This window comes from Panthera onca, chromosome F1, assembly GCF_046562875.1.
Source record: "Panthera onca isolate mPanOnc1 chromosome F1, mPanOnc1 haplotype 2, whole genome shotgun sequence".
NCBI lineage: Eukaryota > Metazoa > Chordata > Mammalia > Carnivora > Felidae > Panthera > Panthera onca.
This window is the reverse complement of record NC_138355.1, coordinates 13841958-13854531: the sequence shown is the minus strand read 5'-3', so window position 1 is coordinate 13854531 and position 12574 is coordinate 13841958. Positions and strand designations below refer to the sequence as shown.

Genomic DNA, 12574 nt, shown 5'->3' with positions numbered 1-12574 from the left:
AAGACCCGAAAGCCAGATGTGTCCAGATGTGGCCCCATCACCCATTTTTGCGTGAACTGGGAACTAAGAATCATTTTTACATTTTTTCAATGGTTGGGAAAAAAAAAAAAAAAAAGAATATTCCAGAGCACATGAAATTCAAATTCATGACATGAAATTCTACGTAAGAATTCACATAGATCTCACACTGTGGAACGCACGTTTCCACGTCCCTAAGTAAAATGTTACCGAAACAAAGCTGTGCCCGTTTGTTTACTTCCTGTCCATGGCTACGTTCAACTACAACAGCACAGCTGGGCAGCTGCTCATAAACCCTCCCGCCCTCAGAGCCTCAAGTATTTCCTACCTTTACAGAAAGTTTGTACAACTATGTCTCTGGCTCTGAATACCCTCAGCTGCCTGTCAGAACTGCCTTCTGGGGAAAAAACATCATCATCCTGGGACTCAAAACTAAGGAGGTCAGGTCCATCAGGAGCCTGCACACCATAAACCGGAACCAACAGAACAGGCCAATAGGACAAGACCCAAGGGACCCCAGATACTGGAAATGAGGCCCGAGCTGTTCAGCAACAACGCACGCTAGATTCAAGGAAATCAAAGCTAAGGCTGAAAAATGCCATAATATACTAGGAAATGTTTTTTGAAAAAGAAGTGTGATCAGGAAGGGTCCCGCTGGAGGGTGGTTGCAATGTTCTATTTTTTTCTTTTTCCTGAGTGGCTACATTTCACGAATCATTACACTGTAACTTCATGTTTTCGGAGTTGTTTGACAACCGTTAAAAGGCTTACAAAAAATATGGAACACCGCATTCTTGACACCTGACAAGAAAAATGAGCCTGAGTTACATCCTTCGAAGAAGTCCTCCCTCACGTCAGATGGAGGTTTATGATAAGGAAGTCACTTGATTTATAGGTGTTTTTAAATTTACCATATAAAGTCAACTAATGCTAAATACTAAGAACCCTATTTTAAATTTGTTTCAAAAATGTCCTCTTTAAATATTACTGAAAGCAGTAATACGTGTATGTACACATTGAGATATATATTTGCCATTTATTTTTTTTTTAACGTTTTTATTTATTTTTGAGACGGGGAGAGACAGAGCATGAACAGGGGAGGGTCAGAGAGAGAGAGACACAGAATCCGAAGCAGGCTCCAGGCTCTGAGCTGTCAGCACAGAGCCCGACATGGGGGCTCGAACTCACGGACCGTGAGATCATGACCTGAGCCGAAGTCGGCCGCTTAACCGACTGAGCCACCCAGGCGCCCCTATATTTGCCATTTAATATATATACATATAAAGTAAGGACAAGAAAGTTTTTTTCTTTTCGTTTTTTTTTTTTTTTAAGTTTATTTACTCATTTTTGAGAAAGAGAGAGAGAGCAAGCATGCACACGAGCAGGGAAGGGGCAGAGAGACGGGGAGAGTGAATCCCGAGCAGGCTCCATGCCGCCAGCACAGCTCAAAGCCCGACGTGGGGCTCGAACCCCCAAAGCATGAGATCATGACCTGAGCCTAGATGGACAGTCTGACGCTTCACCCACTGAGTCACCCAGGTGTCCTAGGATGCCTTAATAAAATTGCCTTTATGCACCTCCCCCCCCACAAAAAAAAGTACCAATTGTCAGTTTTTCAAGATGAAAAAGTTCCGGAAACTGGCTGCACAACAATATGAATATGCTTATTTACCACTAAATATATTTAGAAATTAAGATGGTAAGTTTTGTTGTTTTTTACCACAGTAAAAAAAAAAAAAAAAAAAAGTTCAAAACATTAAATCACACTGAAGGAGTTGGCAAATGTTCCAACATGCTTTAAAAAAAATGCTTTTTAAATGTGTGGACATTACACACATTTTATTCCAAAAAAGCAATATCATTAGAAGAGGCAGTCTTCTACTCTATTCTCCTACAATGTCAGTTTACGTATTTAACCGAAAAGAAGAAAATGGCCACATTTTGCCAGGTACCTTTTAGGCATCTGACCTCCTAACATTCCTTAAAAACAATTTTTTTAATGTTTATTTATTTTTGAGAGAGACAGAGACAGAATGCGAGTGGGTTAGCTATTAGCACAGAGCCCGACGCGGGGCTTGAACTCACAAGCTGTGAGATCTGACCTGAGCCGAAGTCGGACCCTCAACTGACTGAGCCACCCAGGCGCCCTATGACATCCTAACATTCTTATACCATAATCTTTGAGATGTTCCTACGGTGGCCCAGCCAATACATAGCAAAGCTGGATTTGAAAGCAGCCAGCACAACTCTATGACTGGCTTTCTTCTCTTAAATTATGCTACAACTCATGAGTAAGAGGTAAAACAACTCAAAAAAGAGTGAGAAAGCACTACACACACACACACACACACACACACACACACACACACACACCAGCAGCTCCCAGCAATTAAAAGGCAAGAATTTAAGTGCAAAAGAAAAGGCGTCATTCTAATGCCTCATTCTGACATTCTTACTGTTCATATAAGATATATGCTCCTACACAGGCATATATTTCCTATATACACTAGGGCTTTTGATTTCAGAAAGGGTGTAAGCATTAAATAATTTAAAATCCCAAGTAATATTATGGATCAAAAAAACCCTTAGGTATTAAGAAAGTCAAATGCAAAAAATGTGCCTGTGGAGTGATCTTCCACATACAACATGCTTAACAATAAGCTACAGCATTGGTATCGTGTTATCAAGAGATACATACTTTAAGATCTTGAACCTATTTCTTCATCCACGAAACGAGGATAAGAAGGCCTATCCTACAAGGTTATTTTGAAGATTAAGCAACAAAGTTTTAACACTTTTGCCTAGAAAACAGGTACTCAAGGGGCGCCTGGGTGGCTCAGTCGGTTAAGCATCCGACTTTGGCTTAGGTCATGATCTCATGGTTCGTGAGTTTGAGCCCCGAGTAGGGCTCTGTGCTGACAGCTCAGAGCCTGGAGCCTGCTTTGGATTCTGTGTCTCCCTCTCTCTCTGTCCCTCCCTTGCTCATGCTCATGCTCATGCTCTGTCTCTCTCTCTCTCAAAAATAAACATTAAAAAAATTTAAAAAAAAAAAGATACTCAATTTTTTAAGAAAGCAAAGGAATGTACTCACAACTCTGTTTAGACCATAAAGCAAGAATAAATATTTAGATACTATATCTATATATCTACTTCTAGTCTTGGTATTTCAATAATATTACTTTAGTTCCCCTGACATTTGAGATATATTATTAATAACAGCAGCTACCATTTATTGAGATCTTGCTGTATAACAGACACTGTGCTAAACACTTTACATATGTAATCTTATTTACTTCCCACAACTGCTATTATCCAGTTTACCAAAGTGAGAAACAGTATTCAGCAAGATTAAATTGCTTTTCCAAGTTGAGCGATGGTGCTGGGATCTGAACCCAGGCCTGCCAAAGCCTGAACTCCAGTAAGCAGGTGATCACACCGCTATTTGTCAACAACGCCTCAGAACAAATTGCATTACAGGCGGAAGTGTCAGGAAGAGGACTGAACACACGCTTTTCGCCTCCCACTACTCTCCTTTTCCCGTTTCTACTGCCGTGGTTCTAGCTCCTCGGTCACAGCTAATGCTACTTCATAACCTAGGGGAGGCTTTTTAGAAGTCATCATTCCTGCACAGGGTTAAAACAAGTTCCCATTTCTTCACTCCCGGCAATGAAATCTCAAATGGACTGTGTTCTTTACAAAGTTTTTCAATCAGGAGTGAGACAGAAAGGAGAACGTTCATCTGTGAAGTATTAAGGGGCTGACATAACCTTGCTCCCCACAGACTGTAAAGGAGGGATTTTTGTCTGTTCTCTGCTGTATCCATGGCTCCTAGGATTGGTGCCTGGCACAGAGAAGAGCTCAAGAGCGAGTCAGTGAGTGAATGAATACATGTTCTCTCAAAAAATGTGTGTATTTGTCTCAGAAGCAGCACAGAAAAATAGGTAAAGCTTGGATTATAAGAGCGGCAAAAACTGAGAACTGAATTCCTGCTTTAAGTTCTGTCTTCCCAAGACTAAAAATCTCTAGAGACCAGAAGCCCATACACAACTCATCTCCTTAACACTTCTGCCTAAGCACCAACACATGATATAGGGTCTCCAATAAATATTTCATTTACGGTAAAATAATTTTGTTCTCCATAATGTTATCTCTGATCATCAGAGACATGCAACCTAAGCCAGATTTTCACTTCAGTCATACGGTCTGATTTCGCAATGTAGCTAAGCTCCCAATACGACACCAACCAAATCCACTTTCCCAGCATCATTCACCGCGAAGCAAATCTCTTCCTAAGTAGGACTCACACAGATGCAACTTCGCATTATTAATACGGGGCTTTCGAATTCACCTAGAGCTTTCCCACAGATTATCTCCTATCAAAACTCTGATGTGAGGTAAATATGTCTGTTTACCCAAATTACTAACAAATTGAGACTCAGATTCGGTAACTGGCCTGGAGTCATACCAGGTTCACACATAGTGCAGGAAGGGCAAAAACATAAGCGGTCTGAACAAAGGTCCTATCTGCCCACCTACCTGTTCATCTGGAAAACCGTAAGCTATTAACTAGCAGGTTCTGTCTCAATCACCCAATTAACCACACCAAGAACAGATGCACATTTGAATGCTTCTTTTTTTTTTTTTCATGTTTATTGTTGAGAGACTGAGACAGAGCGCGAGCAGGGGAGGGGCAGAGAGAGAGGGAGACACAGAATCCGAAGCAGGCTCCAGGCTCTGAGCTGTCGGCACAGAGGCCGACATGGGGCTCGAACCCAGGAGCTGTAAGATCATGACCTGAGCGGAAGTCAGACGCTTAAGCGACTGAGCCGCCCCAGGTGCCCCTTGAATGCTTCTTGACAGTGATAACGGTAACATTAAGGCGGTTTGCCATGGTTACTTTTGAGAATAAAAATTGTTTCACTGTGGCCTTCTTATTTTCGGCTTATAATCAATTAGCAAAACCCCTTCACATTAGGTTCTGAAGCTTCCCCTCACTAGAAAGAAAGTGGGATGAAAGTAATGGCAAAAATAATCCATTACTAGAAAGTTCTAATGCTGAGGCTGTCCAAGACAGCTAGTGACTTTATCATAAAAGCAAAAAATAAAGATTTACCTTTAACTTAAGTGATTCTCCAAGTAACGTTCCCTTATAATCCGTTGTGTAGGTCCAATCGTATGGTTTAACAACTTCCTTGGAGTGTTCGCCCTCCGTCCTCAAATATTAAAATGAGAAGGATCAGATTCAGTGATGCAGAATATAGGCTGTCTGTATTCATATATCACACCAAGTTACATTCTACAAATAATGCAAACATCCTAATACATACATACATATACTTGTCATAATTCACTAATACAAGATCCTTCTTGGTTTGTCTGCATATTTACAGTTATTAAACTTGTCATATGCTGATGTGGTCTCTCCAATTAGTTAGTATAGTCCTTGAGGACACAGTTTAAAGGCGTTATTGGGGCACCTGGGTGGCTCAGTCGGTTAAGCGTCCGACTTCAGCTCAGGTCAAGATCTTGCGGTCCGTGAGTCCGTGAGTTCGAGCCCCGCGTCGGGCTCTGGGCTGATGGCTCAGAGCCTGGCGCCTGCTTCCGATTCTGTGTCTCCCTCTCTCTCTGCCCCTCCCCCGTTCATGCTCTGTCTCTCTCTGTCTCAAAAATAAATAAACGTTAAAAAAAAAAAAATTAAAAAAAAAAAAATAAAGGCGTTATTATACTTCTTGGTATCTTGCAAGGTACCTAGTATACGATAGGCACAAAGTAAATAACTGCCGATTTGATTATCAAAGAAAACACGTTTTTCTTTATTTTAATGCTCCTCACATTTACAGTTCAAATCATCAGTAAACATTTTTCTTCAAAAACAGGAACAGTGAAGTACACAGCCTACTGTGTCTTCACCAAGGAACACTGAAAGCTCAAAAATGTAAACCTTGCATGGCTCAACTCAACCGTAATTCAATTTAACCCAACAAGTATTTAAAAGGTAGGGTAACTAATCTCCGTTTTATGGATGGGAAAAATGACTTCTAGAACGATCCAACTATTAAGTTAATAATAATACCTGCCCTTCACTCTCATAAAATACACATATCATGACAGAATATTTCTGTCAACTCTTCTTTTTCATTTTTTTTTTAATGTTTATTTATTTTTGAGAGAGAGAAAGAGAGAGAGAGTGCAAGCAGGAGAGGGGCAGAGAGAGGGGGACACACTGAATCCAAAGCAGGCTCCAGGCTCTGGGCTGTCAGCTCAGAGCCCGAGGTGGGGCTTGAACTCACGAACCGCAAGATCATGACCTGAGCCGAAGTCAGATGCCTAACCGACTGAGACACCCAGGCGCCCCACTCTTCTTTTTCACTTAACCCATAAATGTTGAGATTCTTACCTGCTTTCCTGCCACTCTTCGGCACAGGCTACTTTAAGCATTCCTTGATAGTTGTTTACACATCTTAAGGCATCCGTAGCGTTGAACTCAATCCCAAAGCCAGAGCCGTGCTGGATTCTTAAAACGTTGTCTCCAAACATCATTTCAGGCAGAGATGGCATATGTAATTCATCGGCTAACCTATGCAAAACCAAAAGTCAGGTAATATTTCCAATATGTGTATAATTATAAAGTGTGCAACAGAGGCAAAAATTTAAATGTGCCCTGAGTAAAGTTCTAAGGGACCCCAAAGAAGGCACGGGACTTTAGTGCAAGTGTTCTACGACAGCCACTTTAGCAGATCAGAAGGTTTTCTTTTCGATTTTCTTTTTTTTTAAGACTTCTGGATTTTTTTTTTTAATGTTTTTTTTTTTTAATTTATTTTTGATACAGAGAGAGAGAGAGCATGAACAGGGGAGGGGCAGAGAGAGAGGGAGACACAGAATCCGAAGCAGGCTCCAGGCTCTGAGCTGTCAGCACAGAGCCCGACACGGGGCTCAAACCCACAAACCATGAGATCATGACCCGAGCCGAAGTTGGACGCTCAACCGACTGAGCCACCCAGGCGCCCCTGGATTTTTTTTTTTAATGTTTATTTTATATATATAAAAATAAATAGTTTAGTATTTATTTTTGAGAGAGTGAGCATGAGCATGAGAGAGGGGGAGAAAGAGGATCCAAAGCAGAGGGCTCCATGCTGACAGCAGAGTGCCCGACACGGGGCTCAAACTCATGAACCCTGAGATCAGGACCTGAGCCGAAGTGGGCCACTTAACCGACTGAACCACCCAGGTGCCCCGAGACTTCTGCATTTTTGAACAGTTACACAGCTATTATTGTTAGATAAGGTAAAATAACACTATATTAAAGAATATATTCTTACATAAATCCAATAAAAGATCACACATATCCTAAGATCACAATTACCCTCTTTCTAATTGCTTTAGATTTATTTCCAATCAGACATACCAATCAAGTCTTGCATACATATTAAAAACAAACAAGCCAAGAAAACTACATGAACAAATTAAACAATGGAAAAAAATACTGATTCCTACTAGAAACATCTATTTCATTCCTGGGTCATCAAAGGCCCACCACTTTCAAGAATAAATATGGGTTCCAATCCTCCTATGACTGTCTAGGAGATGACCTAACATACCACAGTCTCATGTTTCCATAAGCTTCATGTTTCTGGTAGACTTTTTGTTCTTACACAATTATATTAATTAAAGTTACGAAGAAAATATAGCAATTAAAGATGCTGTCTCTTGTAGGAAAACAACTTTTCCAGTATAATTCTCAACTTGTCATGTTTTATTTTTTTTAATGTTTTATTTTATATTACGGACAGAGAGAGAGAGAGACAAAGCGTGAGCAGGGGAGGGGCAGAAAGATGGAGACAGAATCCGAAGCAGGCTCCAGGGTCCAAGCTGAGACAACTCAACACAGAGCCCGACGCAGGGCTCAAACTCACAAGCAGTGAGATCATGACGCTTAACCAACTGAGCCACCCAGGTGCCCTGCCTTGTCACAAGTTTTAAAAGGTGGTAATGAAGAAGGCAAAAGCACCAAGGCCGATGAGGGAAACCAGCACTTCAAAAGCACCAAGGCTGATGAGGGAAACCAGCACTTGCTTACATGGATTTCTGGAAGGATTGTGCAAATCTACAGTCTATCCCCTGGGGCACCAATTAGGGACAAAGTACCGGGAATTTCATCAAATTTATTTTCTGACTCCAAAGAGCAGCAATGGGAAATCTGTAATAAAAAAATAATCTCTAAAGCAGAAAAGAGCTATACACATTGACGTTCAAAACCATCTTATTTATAATAGTAAAAAAGAAATACTTGGAATGTCCGAATATAAGGAAATAAACCATAATGTAAACTTCGGTCTATCCATACGATGAATGAAACATTATAGAATCGTTAAAAATGTTTAACAAGAAAATATAATAATGTAGAAAAATGTTTATGACACAATAGTAATAATAGTAATAATAATAATAATAATAAAAATAGTAATAAAAAAAATAATAATAGTAATACATCTGTGTATGTATGTGTGCACCTATCAGTGATTTAACATTTTAAGCTGCACATCTTTAAGGTATCTAATAATGTTAATTGTTCATCATAAATTTAAGTAAAATGTATTCATTATCAGGAAATAGAAAATATTGGGATGCCTGAGTGGTTCAATGGGTTAAATGTCCGACTTTTTTTTTTTTTTAAGCATTTATTAATTTTTGAGAGACAGAGCGCGCGTGGGATAGAGGCAGAGAGAGGAGACACAGAATCCGAAGCAGGTTCCAGGCTCTGAGCGAGCTGTCAGCACAAAGAGCCTGACGTGGCGTTCGAACCATGAGATTATGACCTGAGCTGAAGTCTGATGCTCAACTGACTGAGCCACCCAGGCGCCTGAAGTGTCTGACTCTTGATCTCAGCTCAGGTCTTGATCTCGGGGCCGTGAGTTCAAGCCCCCACATTGGGTTTTGTGCTGGGCGTGAAGCCTGCTTAAAAAAAAAAAAAAAAAGGAAATAGAAAATATCAAGTATTAGAGAGATGAACACACCTATGTTCATAGCAGCACTATTCACAATTGCCAACATGTGGAAACCACCTAACGTCCACTCACAGATGTACGGATAAAGGAAACATGGTTTATCCACACAACGGAACACAATGCAACCTTAAAAAAAAAGAAGGAAATTCTGCGATATGCAACAACGTGGATGAGCCTTGAGGACCTCATAAACCAGTCCCAGAAAGACAGACACTGCATGATTCTACTTAAATGATGTATCTAAAAGAGTCACATTTACAGAATCACAAAATGGAATTGTGGGGGCGCCTGAGTGGCTCAGTCGGTTAAGCGTCCGACTTCAGCTCAGGTCACGATCTCACAGTCCGTGAGTTCGAGCCCCATGTCGGGCTCTGTGCTATCAGTTCAGAGCCTGGAGCCTGCTTCGGATTCTGTGTCTCCCTCGCTCTCTGCCCCTCCCCCACTCGCGTTCTGTCTCTCTCTATCAAAAAATGAATAAACGTTAAAAAAAAATTTTTTTTAAAAAGTGGAACGGTGGTTACTAAAGGTTGGGGGGGTGGGGAAAGAAGTTACTAATCAACAGACACAAATTTTCAGTCAAGCAAGAGGAATAAGCTCTAGAAATCTGCTGTACCTGTAGTTAATAATAAAGCATTGTAAACTTCAAAACGTGTAAAGAGGGGAACTACAAAAGACCCTGAATAGCCAAAGCAATCTTGAGAAAGAAGAACAAAGATAGAGGTATGATGCTCCCTGATTTCAACAAAGCTATAGTAATCAAAACAGTACAGTGCTGGCTCAAAAACAGACACACTGATCAACGGAACAGACTAGAGAGGCCAGAAATAAGCCCACACTTATATGGTCAATTCATCAAAGGAGGCAAGACTATACGAAGAGGAAAAAACAGTCTCTTCAATAAGTGGTGTAGGGAACACTGGAAAATTACATGCAAAACAATGAAACTGAGCGTTGCTTGGGTGGACCCGCTGATTGAAAATCCGACTCTTGATTTTGGCTTAGGTCATGATCCCAGCGTCATGAAATCCAGCCCTGTGTCGGGCTCCATGCACTGAGCATAGCACTTGCTTGCTTGAGATTCTCAATCTCTCTCCCTCGCCCTAACTCATGCACACACACGCTCTCTCTCTAAAATATAAAGAAAGAAAGAAAAAGAATGAAACTGAACCACTTTCTTACACCATACACAAAAATAAAATCAAAATTCAAAATAGATTAAAGACAATTTCACTGTAAGACCAGAAACTATAAAACTCCTAGAAGGAAATATTGGGCAATAAACTCCTTGACATCAGTCTTAGCAATATTTTTTGGATCCGTCTCCTCAAGCAAGGGCAACAAAAACAATAAATAAATGGGACTCCATAAAACTAAAAAGCTTTTACAGAGGGAAAGAAACCATCAACAAAATGAAAAGGCAATTTACCCAATGGGAAAAGATATTTGCAAATGAAATAACCAATAAGGGATGAATATCCAAAATATGTAAAGAACTCACACAACTCAATAAAAAAAAAAACAAAAAACAAAAAACAACACCCAAACAATCTAATTAAAAATGGGCAGAGCAGCTAAAAAATAAAAATAAAAATAAAAATAAAAATGGGCAGAGCAGCGGAATAGACATTTCTCCAAAAAAGACATACAGATACATGAAAAGATGCTCAACATTACTAATCATCAGGAAAACGCAAATCAAAACCCTATTGAGATATCTGCCTATCAGAATGGCTAAAATTAAAAAGACAAGAAATAACAAGTGTTAACAAGGATGTGGAGAAAAGGGAACCCTCATATACTGTTGATGGGAATACAAAATGGTGCAGCCATTTTGCAGTCTATGGAAAAGACTATGGAGGTTCCTCCAAAAATTAAAAATAGAACTACCATACGATCCAGCAATTGTACTTGTGGGTATTTATTTGAACAAAACCAAAACACCAATTTGCAAAGATATATGTACCCCAATGTTCACTGCAGCATTATTTACAATAGCCAAGATATGAAAGCAACTGGTGTCCGTTGAAGGATAAATGGATAAAGATATAAATATAGACAGATATATACACACACATACTTCCAAGAAAAAAAAGTGCAAACTCCCAAGGGGGAAAAAAAATTTATTACAAACATAGATCTCATGTTAAGTATTTCTACTACAATAAAGCAAAATTTAAAAAAATTTTGTTTAATGTTTATTCATTGTTGAGAGAGGGAGAGAGAGAGAGAGAGAGAGAGAGACAGGGGAGAGTGCATGGAGGAGGGGCAGAGAAAAGAGGGGACAGAGGATCCAAACTGACAGCAGAGAGCCGGGTGCATGTGAGGCTCGAACTCACAAACCATGAGATCATGACCTGAGCCCAAGTCTGGCCAGGCCACCAAGGGGCCCCTACACCAAGATTTAAAAAAAAAAAAAAAAAAAAAAAAAAAAAAAAAAAAAAAAATTAAATACTTCGAAGATTAAATAAGATGAAGACTGAATGTATTAGGACAAAAATTCAATAAAAAAGCACTCAATTAAATAAATTTTAACTACTTAATGGAATAACACACACATGAAATAAGACAGGATTCTGAATTTTCCCCAATATACCTGAAAAAATCTAGGGGTCTTACAAAATACTCCGGTTATGTACATAAAATAATTAGTCACTAATTTACACTGCTAAACCATCCTTTCATGACTCTCTTCCCTGGTGACTTCCTCTGCCTGAATCTTAAAATACCCTAGGGTTCCCTAGGATACCATCCCATAACCTTTCCTTTTCTTCAGGATGACTTCTACATGATCCTAGGTCACGCCCAAGGCTCCAGATGTCAACTATAAGCTGATGATTCCCAAATCTAAACCCACCGACAGTCATTTTTTGGAGTTCCAAGACAAATGCCCACCACTCTAGGACCCCCACGCGACTCACACTTCAACCATCTCAACTCATCCTCTAGCCAACAACTGCCCCCATCTGGTCCTCCTCCTGTGCCCACCGTGTTCAATGGCGAGGCTTCCCATTCCTATTCCCAAGCCAGAAATCTTCTCATCGGCATAGATTTCTCCTCTCTCCTCCCTCCTGCTGTCAAGTGGCCATCCAGGCACCTAATCTCCTGAAACCTCTCCTCTCCTCTGCCCTTTCTAACTGGTCTCCTTACCCAGTCCTGTGGCCTTCCGATCCATCCTCCGCATCCCACTCACCCCCCCCCCCCAACCCCCGAGAAATCTTTCCGAGTGCACATCTGCCCAGGTCACCCCTTCGTACAAAAGGACACCGGCGGGAGCCCCCATACAATACCAACTCCTCAGCCTGGCATACAAATTCCCTCAGTAGCTCCACTCCCCTGGGGCCCTCCCATTTCCCACTACTCCCGCTCTGGTACCTCTCGCTCCAACCAGGCAGAAACGGTTCTTCGAACAAATGGAGGCCCGCACTCTCCCCGGCCTCCCGGCTTTCCACGTGTCCCCTGACAGCCCCAAACTCTGTCCAGATCCTGTTCAGGCATCACAAACGCCTCCCGGCTCGCCCCATGCCTGGCCTCCCGGCTTCACACACGCGACC

The 12574-nt window shown here is 40.9% G+C and overlaps 1 protein-coding gene across 1 annotated transcript in view; it reads right to left on the bottom strand.

Annotated features, from left to right (window-relative positions):
* TIPRL (TOR signaling pathway regulator) overlaps positions 1 to 12574 on the bottom strand; it is a 32467-nt gene that overhangs the window by 19034 nt on the left and 859 nt on the right. Inside the window, exons 2-3 of the mRNA XM_060643437.3 lie at positions 6416 to 6595; positions 5132 to 5231 (exon numbers count right to left, since the gene is read on the bottom strand). Coding sequence (XP_060499420.1) covers positions 5132 to 5231; positions 6416 to 6595 — 280 coding nt within the window. The remainder of the gene's footprint in view (positions 1 to 5131; positions 5232 to 6415; positions 6596 to 12574) is intronic.